The sequence below is a fragment of the Nelumbo nucifera genome, chromosome 2, assembly GCF_055504915.1.
Source record: "Nelumbo nucifera cultivar China Antique chromosome 2, China Antique-T2T, whole genome shotgun sequence".
NCBI lineage: Eukaryota > Viridiplantae > Streptophyta > Magnoliopsida > Proteales > Nelumbonaceae > Nelumbo > Nelumbo nucifera.
The window spans coordinates 54,870,051-54,889,846 of NC_142650.1; the positions used below are offsets into that span (position 1 = coordinate 54,870,051).

The 19,796-nt window shown below is 36.7% G+C and overlaps 2 protein-coding genes across 3 annotated transcripts in view; one reads left to right on the top strand and one right to left on the bottom strand.

Moving 5' to 3' along the window:
* The first annotated feature begins 5,944 nt into the window (after positions 1–5,944).
* Positions 5,945–7,945, top strand: LOC104601288 (lysM domain receptor-like kinase 3). The gene has a single exon (XM_010264582.3). It carries the CDS (start codon positions 6,468–6,470, stop codon positions 7,782–7,784), a length of 1,317 nt encoding a protein of 438 aa, XP_010262884.1. The 5' UTR covers positions 5,945–6,467; the 3' UTR covers positions 7,785–7,945.
* Positions 7,946–18,301: 10,356 nt separating this feature from the next.
* The window catches only part of LOC104601289 (uncharacterized), a 38,706-nt gene continuing 37,211 nt past the window's right edge, over positions 18,302–19,796 (bottom strand). For both annotated transcript variants that reach the window (XM_010264583.3, XM_088897764.1), the window contains one exon: positions 18,302–18,803. In XM_010264583.3, coding sequence (XP_010262885.1) covers positions 18,588–18,803 — 216 coding nt within the window. In that variant the 3' untranslated portion in view covers positions 18,302–18,587. The remainder of the gene's footprint in view (positions 18,804–19,796) is intronic.

Below are 19,796 nucleotides of genomic sequence, written 5' to 3' on the forward strand. Positions count from 1 at the left end.
AAAACAAATACATCTAATGAAAATTAATAAAAGATAAATTTCTTTTAAATTCAATTGAGAATAACACAAATTAACAACAATTTATCTAACATAATAAAAATTAGGGTAAATTATTGAAACCTCCCTTGAAGTTTAGTAATTGCAATCACCTCCCCTCTACTTTTTAATACAGTTGCAAGTAGACCCCCTTTGATAGAATTGTCTTAAAAAAGGCATGAAAATGTCTAAAACACCCATGCGTTACTTTGAGGCTGGTTTGTACAGGAAAAAATACAAACTTTATGAACAACAAAAACAAACAGAGTTTAAAGCTTTACCTTTGAGTGATTGATGTGAAGGGCAAATTTGGAAAATAAATCAATTTTAGAAAAGAGATTGGAAGGACTTGGGATATTGATTCATATGAAGAAAAATTTTGAAAAATAAACATTTTTGTTAAAAGTAACTACATGGGTATTTTGGACATTTTCATGCCTTAGAAGATTTTACCAACTACTATATCAGAAAGTTCAAGGGAAGTGATTGCAATTACCAAACTTTAGGGGAGGTTTCAGCACAGCCAGAAACTTTAAATGAGGTTTCAGCAATTTACCTAAAAATTAATACAATTTTATGTAACAATACATAACAAAAAAAAAAAAAAAAAGAAACTTGATTTAGATTTACTTTCACTTTGCCCAATTAAAAATATTATAAAGGTCCTTTAACATAGATTTTAGTTTAACAAAATCTGTGCATCACTCAGGGCCCACTAGTTAAATGCAATAAATGAAGAGGATTACGATCTTCATACATCCTAATTTTTTTTGGCTTTAATAACCCATCTGGTGGCACGTCAGGGACAATGGAAAGTTATGGAGGCGGCCTGGGATTAGGGTGGCAATGACACCCTAACCCAGGAGGCGCACAAACTTCTGGGCCTGGATAAAGGGTGGTTGTCCAAGCTGGGTACTGTCTGGCCCAAAATCAGCATCAGATAAGCCCATACGGGGGTTCCGTTTTTCCAAAACCTCATGGATGATGAGGTCACGATTCATGACTCACGAGACTTGACTTCTGGAATATGATTTTAAACCAATCTCTCAAAGGAGTTCACATCAGCACCCCACCACGATGCCCCCCACGATATCTCCCGATGACAAATACAAAAGATGATGGGATTGAGATATCTACGGGAGATGTTGGCAATACAAAGTCGAAATGTGCTGTGGGACATTGTGGGGAGCCCCCTTGTCAGGCGCAGATGTGGACTCATCTCAAAGACTCAAATAACCATCAACCAGCCTGACCTGCCTTTCGTAGTGGCTCATCTGTTGAAGACGTGAAGACTTCAGTCTCTCAAATTTCCAGCCCGCCGAGTGGGTCATAGGGTGTTGTGATACCGACATGTTTGAATTACCCACCAACGAACAGCAGAAATAGCAATTGAAAGAGTGTAAAGGATCGGTGTTGATGAATGGTGATTTGGCCCGACCTAGTAAAAAGGGGACACGTGGATACGACCTAATCAAGAGATGACAGCTCAGCCCGACATGTCTAGTTCGACAACAATTGAGCTCGGACTCCCAACCAATTCGGTATTAAGTCACCTCGGGACAAGGCCACCTCGGTCCCAAGGCATTTCGACATTTAGTCCAGTTCGGAACTAAAAAGTATCAGCTCGGGGATATCGATTCAGACCACTACGTGGCAACCCTGAAAATCTCTCCAACAAACCTCGAACCTCGCGGGATCACGCCGCATAACAGCAAGTCTTATCTCCTCCCCACCCGGTTCGGGAGGAATTTATAAGCCTTATCGGTTGGAAACATTATCCTCTAATTAAAACGGAAATGGATCCCATCATGACGAAGATCCTGGAACCGATCTGCAAAACCCGCGAGTACTCAGCTATATAAAGGCTCCAACCCCGAGGGCATAATGTACGCATGATTTCTCTGTTCTCTAGCTCTCTACATTCTCAAAGCAATTTTAGCTCGCGACAGCCTACTAACTTAAGCATCGGAGCGACCTCACCGGGCTAGCCACCCCGGGTTCTTTGATCTTATCTCGTAGATCTGCTTAGCTTGTCGTTCGACTGGAAGCCAGATCATCCTCCATTAGGAAGCAGTCAAATCGTGCTACATCAATTGGCGTCATCTGTGGGAAACGCTACAAAAAGCCTTCTCCACGCTCAATAGTTCATTTGAAAGCAATGGCATCCTCCAATCACGTCGAACAGAGCACTGAAATGAACGTCTCTGGGGGCAACCTCAACTCCCGACAGTTTGCATCGGTCAGTTCACCATACCACTCACTGTGGTTGGGGTTCCAACACTGACCATGCCGCAAGCTTCAAAGCAGGTAAGCGCACAACCCCCTCCTATAGTTGGTGCGACCTTTGCTGAACCATCTGTGGTTCCCCCGGAGTTGGGCAATCCCAGTTCGACGACCTGGTACATTGCGTGCGGGCCATTCAGGTCCAAATGCAATAGGTCCAACAATTTCAGCAATACCAGTAGCAAGTCTTCTACCAGTTCTATCAGCAGCAATTTCCTCCACTGTAGTAGAGTCAATAGCTGGTTCCACCTCGAATTCTCTGATCTTATTTCGCAAATCCACTTAGCTCGTCGTCTGACTGAAAACCAAATCATCCTCTAGCAGATAGCAGTTAGATCGCACTACATCAGGTGTGAAATGTGAACTTGCCTTGCTTTTGACCCTTGAGATATGGAAAATGAAAGTTGAGGACTAATGTGAACATTGGCCCTACATATTGTATTTTATATTAAGTAGTCAAGACTCAAAACTAATCCACATTCCACAGTTGAGACTTGAGAGAGAATAATAAGCCAAACTCCTCCAAAACTGGAAAGGACACAAAAAAGTAGGGTAGTGGGGCCATCTTGAGTCTTGACAACCATATTACATTACATACGTACGTACACTACTCCCCCTCTTGTCTATAGATAGAATGGACTAGAACTAGAAAGTGGACAAGGTATCACTATCACCTGCACAAAGATTCTTACGTGTTCAATATATACTAATATTGTTCCAAGCTTCCAATTTTGTAATAGACCATAGACTAGGTTGTGCCTCTCATGCATATGTCGGCATCATACTTGATGTTTTGGTTGTTCCCAACTTGAGGTGATCTGGCTTCCAATAGACAACAGACATAGTTAATTTGTAAAAAGCGAATCAGAGAACCTGAGGGTGTTTACCCGGTGAGATCGCTCCGATGTTTAAGTCAGTACTTGGTTGCAAGCTGATAAGAGCTTAGAATGCAAGAGAGTTAGTGAGCAGAGATTACACGTCCTTTTCACCCCTGGGGGTGGAGCCTTTATATAGTGGAGTCCTCACGGGTTTCGCGGAGTAGTCCCGGGATCCTCATTACGATGAGATCTATTTCCGAGTTGATCGGGAATAACGCTACTAAGAGATAAGATTTATCGCTTATGCCCGAATTGGATGGGGGAGATAGTGCTAGCTGTTACGAGGTGTGATCCCATAAGGCGTAGAATCTGGTGGCGAGATTTTCGGAGTTGCCATGCAGTGGTCGGTCAATATTATCCGAGCTAGTGCCCTTTGGATCCGACCGGTACGAATGCTGAAGTGCCTTGGGACCGAGGTGGTCCTGATGTGATCGGGCCCCGAGGTGAACTTGTCCCGAGACGGATTTGCCCCGAAGTAGATTGGTTATCCGAGCTCAATTCATTATAGACTTGGTGTATCGGACTGAGCTGTCATCCTACTGGTTAGGTCGTGTCCACGTGTCCCCCTATTACTAAGTTGGGCCAAATCACCCTACATCAATACTATACCATTTATTTGAAAATTTGGTTTCATACAAAGCGTGAGAGAAGCGTAAAGCTCGTGGATACTTTTTGTGAAATTAGTCAACAACTCTCAATTGATTTTTTTTTGTTTGTATCTTATTTTCTATCAAACTAAACACAGCCAAAGGTTTGGTACCGCCCGAAGAGATCATCTCCAAAACTAGATACCGGACTGTCTCCAATACCCAAGAAAGCGCCAAATATATATATCAGCTCCCAGTCCTTTCACAATTCCCCTGATTTGAGCTATGAAACATCATAGTTGATAGCTGATATATATTTGTACCGATACATTAAATACTGACAGTTAGTTAGAACTTTTTAATGGCTTCAGACATTAATACCCATCCTATTAGATCCATGAATGAATCATCGAAGATCGAACCGACAAAATTAAAAATAAACAAGAGTGTCAACCTGTTGAAAATTTAACTTCTAAGAAAGAACCTTCATTAGTCATTGCAATGGGACAAAAAAATAGATGATAGATGAAGAAAAAATCTCTGGGTTAATTCTGCGAAATTTTGGATTTTTTAAATTGAAACATGCTTAAATATTTTGAGTTTTTTAGTTGAAACAGGGTGCATGTGAGGGCCAATGGAAGCCTGCATATAACCATATACTTCAGATGTCATGCTATCGAGTCCGGATCTGGTCCGACACACGGTTCCAACAGCCATTGCAATCGTACATGTACATTGGGAACATTTCCATGCTACAATCTTTCTCTCAGGATTCCAAACCCAATCCTCGAACCATGGCAAAAGTGGTTTATATGCATCACTAATCTTTATTTAACGATGATCATCCAATCAACTAATTTATTTAATGATGAATTGTTTTTCTTGTTGTTATTTTCAAAAAAAAAAATCAAAATCATCTTATTTGAAAATAGATTGTTTCTCAAAACAAAAACCCAAAATTAAAACATGTTTTTGGTTCATTTTTACAAAACTAGAACCCAAAAAATGTTCTTGAATTTCTGGTTTCAAAATTTGTTTTTTTTTTAAATCATTGTTTTGGTGGTTTCAAAAACATGTATTATTTTTTCAAATAAAACCAACTTGTTTTTGCTTTTCAAAACAAACAAATAAAATAAAAAATCAAGAACATGTTTTTGTTTGACTTTTTGTTTTTTTGCCCATGTGATAATTTCAAAAACAAATGAAAACAAAAACATTCATATTGTAATAATGTAAAACTTCCCCTTCATTTCCTCATTTATTTCTTAGACCAAATAGGTTTTAAAGTTTGGCCTCGACCTCTAGATCAGACAATGATTATGGGTGTGTTGTTGAACAGAGGGGTAGTAATAATCTTGTTGGGTCCATTTCTCTTTCAATTAAAAAATGTTTGACAAGGGATGGAAGTATCTACAAAGGAGGTCTATGGTACAGTGGCATTGCATTGCCATTATGTTTCGGGTAAATTTGTGAGTACTTGAAATGTTTTAAACCAATTGATTGGTGGCTTGGTTGACATGTTAGCTGGATGGTCCTACCAGAGACGTGCATTTGAATCCTGCTATTACCACCTACGTTGAAAAGTTGGTGTACATGTGCACTCGGGATTTTCTACTCATTCTCTACCCGTCGTGAATTGTAGCCACATCTGGGCTCATGAGTGTGTTGTGTTAAGTACAAGACAAAAGAAGAAAACATAAATGTTTTAAAAACGTTTTGAACCGAACAGTACAAATTGTTATCTTTACCTAAAATGTCAAATTTTATGTTTCTCTCTTTTTCTTTTTACCTACATTTTTATAGTTGAAGTAGCATTTATATATGGTGTAATTGATCAAACTCAAAAACAACAATGCGCCATTGTACCAAACACCCCTCAAGTTTAAGAGAACCAAAGGAATGTAAATAGGGCTGTTAATGACTAGATCTGATAACATTCAATGAAATTTATGACACAGCTCAGAGTTCAAATCTTCATATATTTTTAACTGTTCACTGGTTCCTGTATACGAGTCGGTCCTCTTAGGCCCCATTCGCTTTTCGGTAAGTTATTTATCTGGGTAAATGTAGTTACTTGGATAAGTTTTTCCCAGTAAACACTTACCTGGGTAAGTGTATTTACCTATGTTCTTTTATTTCTAATGTAAATAAGGCAATGATCATTTCAGTCATAACAATCCATTATTAAAAAGGGCATTTTTGTCTCATTCAAGTGTTAGCAACTTTTCCCACAAGTGGAAAAGTTATTTATCCACCTAAGAGATGGGTATCACTTACCCAAAAAATAAATTTTCCATGATCCCCACATAAATTTGAAAAAAGAACATGAGATTCTTGGTCATAGAAACCAAAATAACTTTTTGGTCATAGAAACCAAAATTCGATATTTTCCACGTGGCAAGGAAACAAATAAAAGAGAGAAATTCTCTTTTCCATCCATTCTCCCCCGATGAGCCTAATTTTTCTACCATACGCCGCCCCAACCTGCGCATTCTAGCAAACCGAGTCACTACTTTTCCGCCATTTTTCCTGCTTCGCCGCGCCTCTCCGCTCAGAAAATCCATTTGTTATCTCGTCCCCTTAAATCTATCCAGCAAGAATTTACTGCTCTCTGTCTCTATTCTTGACCTCGAATCTATCCAGAAGGAATCTCTCTCTCTCTCTCTGTTCTGAGCGTGTCCGCATGTGCAGATCGAAAATGGACATCAATGCAGCAGAACCAAGCACAACAACGCCACGAACCCCTCGACGACACTCTCGAACTGCGAAATCTTCATTCACAAATTCCTCAAGCACCGATCCCACGAGCGTCAATCACACGGCCGGCTCCAGCAACAAATACACATCCACCACTTCCGCTTCCAGCAAAACCTCCCTTTCTAGCTTCCGAGATGCCTTGCCGGAGAACCCTCACTTGTACGATTTCACCGAAATTTGCTCCGCCACCAACAACTTCCTAGCCAAGCGCTTCTCCTCCTCCGCCGCCTGGCGATGCACCATCCGCGGTAAAGACGTCATCGTCTTCCAGCATAAGTTCCGTCGCCCGGTCGAACCATGGCAGCTCCGCCAGCGGCTCGCCACGATTTGCAGGGGACACCACGTCAGCATCATCAAGCTCCGTGGTGCTTCCATCTCCGGCGAGCACATCTACCTCGTCTACGACTTTGTGAATGGTGCGAACCTCGCCGAGTGCCTCCGAAACCCTAAAACCCCAAATTATACCGTCCTATCGACCTGGCTCTCGCGAATGCAAATCGCCACGGATGTAGCCCAGGGCCTCGACTACATTCACAATTATACCGGACTAAACACGAACTTTGTCCACAATCACATCAAGAGCAGCAGCGTCATCGTCACGGAGCCCTCATTCCACGCCAAAATCTGCCATTTCGGGACCGCTGAGCTCTGCGGGGAAGTCCCCGATGAGGAAGGCGGGCAAGAAGAGGAAGAAGAGGAGCAGAGCGGGGAGATTACAGAAGAGAAGCAGAGATCATCAAAAATCAAGAGAACAACAGACAACCGGGTGATAAAATTCGAAGGGGCGAGGGGGTACATGTCGCCGGAGTTCCAATCGACGGGGATCCCGACACAAAAATCGGACGTATTCGCATTCGGAGTCTTGCTGCTGGAGCTCCTATCAGGAGAAGAGCCCTTGAAGTTCAAATTCGACAAGGAGAAGGGCGACTACAGGAGAATCTCGGTGATCGAGACGGCGAGGGAAGCGGTGAAGGTGGAGACGGAATCTAGAAGCGGAGATGGAGATGGAGATGGAGGAAGAATACGGAGATGGATTGATAGAAGATTGAAGGACTCGTACCCGATGGACGTGGCAGAGAAGATGACACGTATGGCGGTGGAATGCGTACACGTGGAACCCGACAAACGGCCCGATTTGAGACGGGTGGCGGGCAAGATTTCGAGGCTATATTTGGAATCCCAGAAGTGGTCAGAAAAGCTGAGAGTTCCGACCGATTTCAGTGTCTCATGGGGTCCTCGATAGAAATGAGAAATCTGAAATCTTCTGCATTTCTTCTTTCTTTTTTTTTTCAAATTTTCTTTTTTTTCCGGCACGGTTCGGTGATCGGAGTGCGGAGGAGGATTGTCGAATACTGTATATTGATTCTGAGATTGAATTGAATTACATATTTTAATTTGTTATCATTTTGTTTTTTTTGGGTTCAATCCTCATTCTTCTGTTCTGTGCTTAATTGAAGAGAAGAAGCGTTGCCATCTGCTATCCTTTCCGTGTGGTGTTGGAGTTGCGCGTGGCGGATTATCAGCAGCGATCACGTCATCAAATCAAATCTGTGGATTAGGGAAATTTGTAATCTGGAAAAACAGCATCATTTTTGGGTGGTGTTTGGAACCGGTGCTGTTTGCGCCGTTTTCTCTGCATTGGAATGTCATTGTTGATAGCAACAATAGAAAAATGAAAAAACGTCAAAAAGGGCAATTTCTCATAGTTTCATACTACATTTTTTTTCGATTTTCAAGTCCTGATCTGAGAAAATAGTTTTTTAGAAAAAACATCGAACCAAACAGTAAGAATTTCTTAAGAAAGAAACAGATTTAATGATGGTTAGGGCTATTTACAAATAAATTCAAACCGACCAACCCGGCTTGACCCAACTTGATTTGACTAGCTTTTCTTATCACCGGTCGGTTTCGGGTTGGAAAGATGAACAAACCGATAATTTGGTTCAGTTTCGGTTTTCATGTATATTTCAGTTTTAAATATATATATATATATATATATATATATATATATATATATATATATATATATATTCAGTTTTAAATATATTTCGAAAATGTATATATTTAAACCTAAACTGACCCAAATTGATCTAAATTGATCAAATCAATTTTGCCTAATAAAAGACCGATTTCAGTTTAATCTTAAAATAACCCGTTCAAGTCAGATTGATTAAAAAAAGTTAATAAACCGATCCAACCCGACTCGTAAATAGCCCTAATGATACTGATTCAAGAAAACATCGATTCCAAAACACTTACTTGAATTCCGTTGGAGTTGCATAAATGCAGATTCCAAAAACAGTAGCTAGCTAAAAAAAATAGGCCAATGGTTTTATTTTTTTCGTTGAAATGTCGATGGGTGGGAAGAGGAGAAATCTGCACGCTCAAGCATATGATGAATTGATGTTGAATTACCCAAAAAGAAAACAAGGAAAAAAAGGCTAGCTTAAAGTCATCAACCTACTAACCATCAGAAGGACGACAAGGTGTGGCAAGTGGGGTCCCAAATCCAATTTGTGAGGATTGATGACGGCATGAATATAACCGAACCAACTAAATCAAGGGTAAAATACAAAAACCTCCTTTCAAATTTTTGATAATCATAAAAATTTCTCCAATAGTTTTACTTTAACAAAATCTTCCCTTAAAATTTTTAAAAATTCAACAAAAATCTCTCTTCCCCTCACTGATCCAAACGGAAAATGTTAAATTCATGCATTAAATGTTTTTAGATACCCATTTTACCCTTTTTTTTTTTAAATTAGTTTATATATTTCTTGTATTTTGATACGACTTGTGCTAGCCTCACTCAGCTTTGCTTGCTCCCCCTCACCACCTTCGATTTCAGCCACTTTAGGCCCTTGATCTGGTCCAGGGACAGCTTGGCCAAGGAGATTGTAAGGACGCCATCCTCCAGCTTGGCCTTCACCGACTCTAAACAATTTCTGTTAGCTAGAACTTGTGAAATTGTGCAATTGTAAGAGTTTTCTGCCACGAATTATCGGAACTGCCTCCAAAACTTGCGAAGATGTTCAATTGTAAGAGTTTTCTGTCACGAACTGCCGGAACTACCTCCAGAACTTCCAATGAAAATGAATTCAGCGAACCTTGAAGAGAAAAAGAGAGGAGCCTCTAGCGACGATTAGCCGATGACTATTCTTTATGTTCTCTTTCATTCATGACCTTTACGTTATTATCGTTGAAAATTTGAGTGTCCTCCTTGGTAAAAGCATTAACTCGATGTTTGTCCACAGAAACCATAAATCAGGGCGGAACCCCAAATTTTCGAAAAATATTTCAAACGAATTCTAAGATCGATTTATCTTTTCTCCAACATGGGACACCCAATTCCTTTTTTCTCTTATGTTCAGTGTCTTCTTCTTTTACTCTTCTTTTGCATTTTCAACCCCAAGGAGTTATTTAAACAGATGTTCCTCTCTATCAGCCGAAGATTTTGCTTCAAATGTTCTATCTCCCCTAACAAATGGTTCATCTGTGGATTCTACCCGATGGGCACAAACCATACAACTTCTCAATCTGGTATACCAACTTAATGGACAAGACAGTTGTATGGATGGCCAACCGAGATAGACCCGTCGATGGTCATCGATCCAAAGTTTCACTGCATAGGGATGGGAAAATGGTGCTTACAGCTTAATTGTCTAGTTCATTAACACATCCGATGTCGATGCTTACCGATTCCCAGTACCCGTCCAACTATGATACTAGGAATTTCGTTCATCAATGGGAACTGTACTCTAATTTCTCGTTCAATACAGGATGAAGCATGGTGGAGAGGTATGGGAATAAAATAAAAGAAAAAAAAAATGCTAGAGAGGAGAAGATGAAAAAAAAAGAAATGTAATGGAAGAAAAAGGTAGGAGGGAGTCTAGAGACCTAGTCGATGGATGAAAAACAGAGGATTGATTGGTAGAAGCAAAGAGGCGGTCGCTTCATGTTACAAATGAAAGGAATTGAGGGAAGAAGAAGAAGAAGAGAGAGAGAGAGAGAGAGGGAGAGAGAAAGAATGATTGAGAAAAATGGGGACCATAGTTGCAGTAGTGGTATGGGGTGGTCACAGTAGCTCAGCCACTACTGTCGTTCGAATAGATGAAATCGGTAACCAAGGGGGTGTTTGCAGTGACAGAAGAAAGTCAAACGATGGGAGATGAGGAGGAAGGGAAAAGATTAATTAAGAGAGAGAGAGAGAAGTGAGGTATTTATCGAATTTTTTAAAAATGGAGGGGAGGTTTTTGCTATAATGAAACTATAGGAAAGGTTTTTATAATTGTTAGAAACTTGAGGGAGGTTTTTGTATTTTACCCCTAAATCAATTATATAGGTTCTGGTTATGTGGTTTCGTTTCAATAAATAATTGGGTTGTGACCGGTCCTTATTATTCCAAATTAATTATATAGTTAATATTTTATGTTTAAAAGGGTCGATTTTATAAAAATATATAAAAGACTTTTAAAAAACAAAAACACTTGTTTTATCGATATATATATTTGGTTGGCAATTGGAATCGGAATTAAAATCTTTTAGAATCAGAATCAGAATGATTTATTTCTATAATTTGTTTGATTCAAATAAGAATCAAAATCAATTGGAATGGGATCTCATTTCTAAGAGAGAAGAGGGAATGTCATTCCATCAGAAATGGAGAGCAAAATGAATCCCATAGAAATCAGACAGAAAAAGACAAAAATAAAAAGAATCCATTCTTTTGCATTATACATTTGGGAATTCATTCGAACTCCCTCTTGTTTTCTCCTCCCAGCCATATCACTGTACAACCAACGTTGGGTGGCGTAGAATCCACCGGTAGCAAAAAAACAAGTGGCAATACTCATTACATTACCATTCACGGAAGTGCCTCCTCCAATGGATTCCAACACAAAGTCTTGGTCGACAATCCCGAATTCCCCAACATTGCCTTCAAACTCGGAAGAACACCCACCCTGCAATAAATGTTTGAAACCAGAAGATGGGTCGTCAATATCACCCATGATCCATCGGAGAAGGGATTGTTCTTGGCTGGGCGAAGCTGCAGATTTCAACAACATATTCTCCCAGTCTTCCATTCCAAGTCCACAATTTTCCACTCCATTGATGCTGCAGTTAACATTCTCTAGTGCAGTTAGAATAGATTGAAGCTCCGAGGCCTATTCATCCTTTCAGGAATCACCACCACTCCAATGCAACTGTTGGGTTCAGTTATTGCAGCCCAGTTGTCCTCTTGCTATTATTACGTAGGTGGCCATTTCTGTGAAGGATTACTGAAAACCGCCGCACTGTGTCAGTTGACTCACCATTTTTGCTGAAATAGATGTGTTGTAAAATAATAGAAAAAACAGAATGGAATTTATCGGTAATTGCTTTCTAAATCGGAATTTGCAGGAATTTGTTGCAGAATTTTGAAACTGGGAATTGTAGAAAGATAAGGAGGATTGAGTCATGGACTTGGTCATTGTCCTTAAAATCGCATTTGCCCCCTATAGTGTAGTCGGGTGATCGCAAATCGATCGCCAAGATAAAACAGCCCACAAGCCACTGGTAGGCATGCCCTCGTTTACCAGACCTCCGTGAACCATAAAAGATGATACTCATATTTCACAGAGAAGATAGAGAAGAAGACTATCGAAAATTGATGTATAAAGACTGGGTCAGCCAACACTCCTCTTATAGAGTGTACTCAGACCCGAATAGACACAGAGGTGTCCGTTCAGACAGGAGCCTCTTCAAAACAGTGCACCTGTTCGAAGAGGCATAGAGAGGAATTTAAAAAATAAATTCGAATTTGAAGAGACACGTTTTAAATTGAAAAGCTTTAATTCGGTAAAAACGAAACACCGATTCGGTGCATCGCATGCACATGCACCCGCACCTGCACCTCGCCCGGCCTGGGCCAACGCGTGTGAAGAGGAAAAGACAAAAACTATAGAAAGACCGACACACCCATCCCCGTTAAACTCCTTGACCAAACGTTTTCTACTGAAAACAAAAAACTTCTTAATAGTTAATACTTATAGAGTGACTTGAACTTGGATCAATTAATGATAGCACCAAATCTCTTAACACTATTTTAAGCCACTAAGCCATTTCCCCATTTATGTAATTTAATGAAATAAAATAGATTTTATTAATTTTTGTATTCATCAAAACAATATATATATATATATATATATATATATATATATATATATATAAACAATTCTAACTAAAAATTAAAAGAAATAATATTTAAAATTAGCATTCTATAACTAAATAAAATAAACAATCTATCAAATCCAAATTTACATCAAATAATGATTTTAATCCCAAGAAATTTATACAAACAAAATATTAATAATAGAATAATTATCTTAGTACTTAAAATTTATAAATTTGTACATGATATATAATATAATAGGTTCATATTTATGCATCCTGGGTATCGGATATCCGGATACCCTAAAGTCAAAACCCAAACCCTATAGGGTTTTAATCTAAAATCTCAAACCCTATAGGGTTTTGATAAACAGGCCCTATTAAGGTTAAAACGAGTCGAGTACCGAAAAATTCTCACGAAATTGCCATTCGTAAACCCAACCCATTTAAAGCTCTGAAATGGAATGCTTCTCTCTTTCTCTCCTCCCTTTGAATATTGTGACTTTTTTTATGCCGGCAGTCACTGACCGAGTAATAGAAATAGAATAATATTGTGTTGGTGGGTTACAGCCAGATGGATCCACCAAAAAATGTTCACGTCCAACCTTTTAAACCACTTATTAGCTCATTTTTTTACCCAACAAGCTTACATCCCAAACCTGTGACTTTCACAAAAAAAAGAAAAAACTCAGAAAGCTTGAAAAGCTTAGGGTCGTTCGCTGACTGAAATAACCTCTGCTGGGATAAATGGTTGCTGGAGCGTAAAGTTCTTGACATCGATTTGTCGAGTCGTTTTTCTTCACCAGTCACCACACTACCCAATCCCACCATGTCTAAAGTTGCTGAAACCCATTTTTGTCTTGGCAGGGTGTTGACATACAGCATTGGCCCCCAAAGCGAATTCAGATTAGTTGAAATGTTTAGCTGTGGAACCAATGATAATGTCCCACATCAGTGATAAACTACGTACATGGGACCTATATACTAAGAGGTTGACCAACTATAGATTGCTTGTATTTTATGATTGGTGTGGAGTGTTATTATTGATTCTACTACTTGTTCAAGAGTGGTTACATGTACCTAATCCTGGCAGCATGCCGAGGTGCGTTGACATTGAGCCAATACTGTTGACTTGTCGCAGTCCATTATTGCTATAGTGTTGGTGATTTTATCTCAAATAATATTAACAATAAAAATTTAGCAAAATCTATGATGCATCTGCCACAATGTACAGAAAATGACATGATTAGTTGGACCTGATGGTAATTATATCTTGTTTAACATGAAAATACACTTTGTGAAGCATAAATTAAGGCTCGGTTTGGAAAGAATACAAATATAGATATGTAAAGTGTAAAACCTTATATTTTGTATTATTTTATATGTATTTGTATTATATATATTTATATTTGCACTCCTTCCAAACTGAGCATAATGAAAAACAAACTAACTTCAAGATGATTAGTTAAGATCTGGATTTAACATGCAGCAAATATTAGTAAATAATCCCTAGTTGAGCTCTAAAAACTTTTGATAAAATCTCTATTCCAGAAATTAAAACAAACCATGCCATAGGCGTTTATAGCTTCTTATTTAGTTCATAAAATATTTTCAATTATTCGATGAAAAGAAAAGAAAAAGAACTGAGTAAAGTTGAAAGGTGATAGTGAGATTTTCTTTGAAAAATGATGGAATTGATATGAGACATGAGACCCCACTCTCACTGTTAATTCATCATATTCAATCACCTATAAATTGGGAAACCATGGCTTTGGTCAACAGAGAGGGAAACAGAAAAATTACATATATATGACCTTGTATAGGTCCACATCAAACTTGTCAACTCATATTGCCTAAATTCAAACTTTATCTCTTCACTCTTCAGGACACCGAGGAGATATGACATGTAAATCTCTGTTCCTACTATACTTTGTTAGCAAGAATAAATATAGAATTTCAAAAATATAGAAGAACTCAAGAATTTGAATTTTATATAGATATTTAATAATTTAAAAATAGTTTTTTTTTTCACATATGCATATATTTAATGTGTTATACACTTACACATATAATATTTCCAATATTCATTCTAAACTTCTTATCGAGAACATATTAAATTTGAATTGGTGCTTCTACAATCTTTTATTACACAACATTTATTTAGCTGATTTTTCATTAAATTCTTTGTTCTAAGCTCCAAGTTATAAAATCATATAGGTCTATTTGTGTCATGATCTGCTGCTAGCAAGAAGCTTGTTATTAATACATTGACAGCACAGCAATCCAGCTGTGCATTTAGAACATCTCCCATGAAGAGTAAGATACATGTATAGGGGATGTTTTACAGTTGGATTGCTATCCTATCAGCATATTACCACTCTACCATATTCCAGCTGCAAATAGGGAATATCTCCCATACTTGTATGTTATTATTCATAGGAGGCATTCCTAATACACGGTGAGATGTGGCTGCGAGGTATAACAATCATAAAGAAAGAGGGATTTGTTTTTCTAATGTTTAGTCAAATGGCACCATTTTCTCTTAAATTCTCTCTAATTTCTATTTATCTCCTAAATTATCTCAAACTCCTATCTCTTAAATTATCTCTAATTTAGTAGAGAGATTTCCTCCTAAACTATCTTTTAATTCCTATTTATCCTCTCCCCCACTTTTTATCTACATCTATCTAAAGAAAGCTTCAATTAAAATTTTTATAATTATTTAAATATTATAACGAAATTATATCCCAACTTTAAAATATTTATTCAAAACAAAAAAAATAATTATAATAGATTTAATCATATTCATATTATTAATAATTCTATATTTTTACAAAATTCATTAAGAAATTATGTATTAACAATATAAATTATAATTTTATGAATTACTCAATTTAAATGTTATTCAAATAATAAAAAGATATCATTAAAAAATAAAAAATTATTTAAATATTTCATTAACTAAATATCTTAAATAACAAAACATTAAAAATAGCTAAGTAATTATATAATAAAATATTTAATATTACATCATAACATGGAAATAAATACAATTCAAATAATAAATTTTTTTAAATATTTTACATATTATTTAAATATTTAAATAATGATATATAACATGACTAAATTTTAAATAGTTAAAATAACGAAATTATGTAATAAATTTAATATATATATATATATTAAAAGTAGAAAGATAATTATAATAGATTTCATAATATTCATATTAACAATAATTTATTATTTTGCAAAATTAATGGAGAATTATGTAATAATAATACTAATTATAAATAAATAATTTCACTTATATCAATTAATAATTGTAGAAAATAACTTTCAAAATATAATATTTATTAGTAATAATTTTACAATAATAGTGTATATTATATAATCAAATTAATAGTTATATTATTTTTAGTAATTATTTATTGTATTTTTGACAAATATGTTTTCAATAATTATTTATAAATTTATTTTTGTTTTATTATTTAGCACTAAATTGTCAATAGTTATTGGAGATTAAACAACTATTATTTAACTTTTGAAATTTAATTTATTGTATTTTTGTTATAGATTTATTTTTAGTAATTATGTACTTTTATAATTTATTGATTAATGTTTATTAAAGATTAAACTATTATTTGAGATTACACTATTTATTGACTAACTTAATAATTTTTAGTATTTATTGTATTTTTATTATATATCTATTTTATTTTCATTATAAATTTATTTTCAATAATTGTATAATTTTGCTATAAATTTTCAATACTTATAGGAGATTAAACTATTGTTATTTATTAGATATTAGACTATTAATTAAGCTGAAATTAGGAGTGTTCAAGGATTGGTTCAATTCTGTTGTAGGTTGTTTTGCCAACCAAATTGACATGGTTAGTTCAGGAGTTTGCCACCCGAAACAATTGACCATTAGCGAAAGCCTACCAACTCGGGTTGTACTAGTTTGGGTCTATTTTTGGTTTGGTTTATTTGTTCAAATGATTTAAACTTAAAAATTAAATTTAAATTTAATAAATTACAATGGTATTATTTAAAAAATTAAATTTATGATATAAAATATTTTAGACTAAGAAATATGAGAATTTCCTACTTTTTCATATTAAAATTATATTTAAAATGTAAAATATTAATATATATCTATGGTTGGGTCAATTCAGTTTTAGTCAGTTTACTAATGGCCAAATCGAAACTAACCTAACTTGGTCGAGTTGAAAAATTGTTAAACCAAAGCTGATCAGAAATACTCGAAAACCGACCAACTCAGGTCAAGTTTGATCAGATTGGTTATTAAAAAGTTAAAATTAAAACAATTATATACTCCTATGTATTTCTATTGTTTAACTTTCGCTTAACAAAGCTCATGCATCACACGGGTCCCCGCTAGTTCATTATATTGGACTGCATCCCACTTTATGACCTTAGATCCCATATGGAAGTTAATGTCACACAATATTAGAAGCCTTGTCTTTAATCAAACAAATAATCTATAGACCCAGTGATTACTTTTATATACAACTAGCAAGGACAATTTTTTATCATGTTGATTATGATAGTAAATAACATGTTTTTAAAATTTTTTACAATTTTTTATATTTTCATCTATAAAAACTATTTCTTTACAAGAGTTACTGCAATGCTTTCATTGATTGCTCTCCAAAGAAAGTCTCTAAACTAGCAAACAAGGTTCAAAATATCCATACGCCGTTAGAGCTGTCGTATCAAGCAGTATTGATAATTTTTTTTTGTTTTTTTTTTTGGAATCTGGTTCAGAAGGGCCAATTTAAGGTCCATCCACCCTCTGAACCGGTGGAGACCCTAAAACACCCCTTGTAAGGGCATATCGAAAACCCCCTGATACAATACATATCAATATTTTGAACCTTTCTAGCAAGGCCATATTTGGGAGTGAATTTATAATGATGTTAGGCGAAGCTAAAAGTCAGTCAAGAAGCATTGGATGGGATTTTTGCATAAAAAGGTCTATTTGGAAAAAGCAGAAAAAGTAAAGACAACATTTACATTTGCAAGAAAAAGATGATATTTTGAATAAAAAAGTTGATCACCAGCCAAAGACAAAAATGTTTTTTCCCAAAAATGCCATTCTAAAAAGTGGGCTTTCTCAGAAGCTCATTTAGGCCGAAAGGCACTGCCCATACATGATTTCATACTTTTCCAACATTTCTACTGCCCGTGCATTAGGGTCAGTTGGAAGGAGTACAAATGCAAATAGGTAGGATGCAAAACCTTATATTTTATATTATTTTGTATATATTTATACTATACATATTTGTATTTATATTCTTTCACATTAAACCTTAGAAACATCTTCTCTCGTAAATGAACGGGAAATATTCGCGTGGGAAGAGTTTGTGGATAAGAAATCCATACCCACATGCAATTGATCTGCCCATCAAGCCTCAATAGCACGAATGTACAAATGAACCAGGTATGATACCATCATCTTGATACATCCGACTATGATCAAACATTGAATCCAACACGGATGACCAGTAACATGCCCTATTATTCACCGAGGATGTGCCCAAAACACTTGTTGGAAATAAGTAAATTAACAAATACAAATAGATAATGCCAAGAGATGGAATTTTCAGAAATACCATTCAGACTGAACCGATCTCTTCGAAGTCCGAAGGTGTTACAGCGAACCAAAGCGGGCAGATTCAGCTTTTCCCTGCCTTTGACTAAAAACGAAAGTAATATTTTATTTGTACAGTAACATTCACTGCATTCTGCAGCCAGAGTTGTTGGCAGACTAGAGAAACATGTTAGAATCTGTACATATGAGAGGAAATAAAGCTCAACGCATGACATCTGCTTCCATCTGCTTTCCGTGTAAAAGTTGTAACTTTTCTGACTACCTTTTCCTTAGTATGATCCTCTCGCTACTGTTGGCAGGGGTGTCACTACTGGGAGTAGCAGCAGCAGCAGCAATGGATGGAGAAATGATGCTGGTACGTGATGACTTCGACTTGCGCTCCCTCGGGTAGGGATAGATGATCGCTAGTTCACTAACACGCCGTAGAACAGATGGGGGTATGGGGCGATACGCATGCTTCCGTCCTTGCTCAACCTACACATAACCCTCTTAGAGTTGTGATACCGTATAAAAGCAATAGCTAACGAGACAATTCAATTGCACAAAAATCACAACACAACCACTTGCAACAAAGAACCGTAGAGATAGAACTAGTTGAATTGAATTGCATTGGGTGCCATATTATGCCCCGGTCAACAGTGTATGACATGCATTCTTCACAAGCTTCGAAATATATAAATGAGATCTAAAATCACAAATTCATGGACTCCGTATTAAATGCAAAAACCATAATGAGAAGCATGTTATAATGGATTAGAGTCTCACGAGGAATCTGGACCTCAATAAGAAAAAATTTGTTTCTTAGACGAGTAGATATTTCTCTAGACCCAGTTTAACACGTTTTCACCTTTCCACTGAGGGTTACTGAAGATTGTTTTCCAGAACTTGTGAATTTGTTTATTATATACCGAGTCCAATTATGATAATGGAAAGCCATGATATGCAGAAAAAAATGAAACAAAAAACTTCTAACCAATCAACTGGTATCATAAAAAGTGGCAAACAATCACATGGTATTCTTCAAATTTCACAGGGGGTTTGATTGGTCAAAGTTCTTCTGGTACCATACCTTTCTGGCATCAAAGATATTGCCTTGTATCCTACAAACAATGAATTCTTTCCATAAATTCTGTTAGCCATCTTGTGCAAAACACACATCATTTTGTACACGCAATATACATTATACAAACCACAAAGAGAGGGCATACACCAATTATAGGCAAAATTGCATGGACAAGGACATGAGAGTCGTGTCCATGAGTCAGAATCTGATGCATGTCCAAGAGTCTGACTCTTGGTAGCATAAGAAAACATAACTGATACTTGTGGTGAGATACCGTTCACCTCGGAAGAAGCCCCTTCGAGGGTGGCTTAACCTCCTGAAACAGAAAATGGGGAGGAAGAAGAGAAGGGAAGGTAGGAAGAGAGGGATGCAGTGAAAGAGAAAAACAGGGGATATTCATTCGT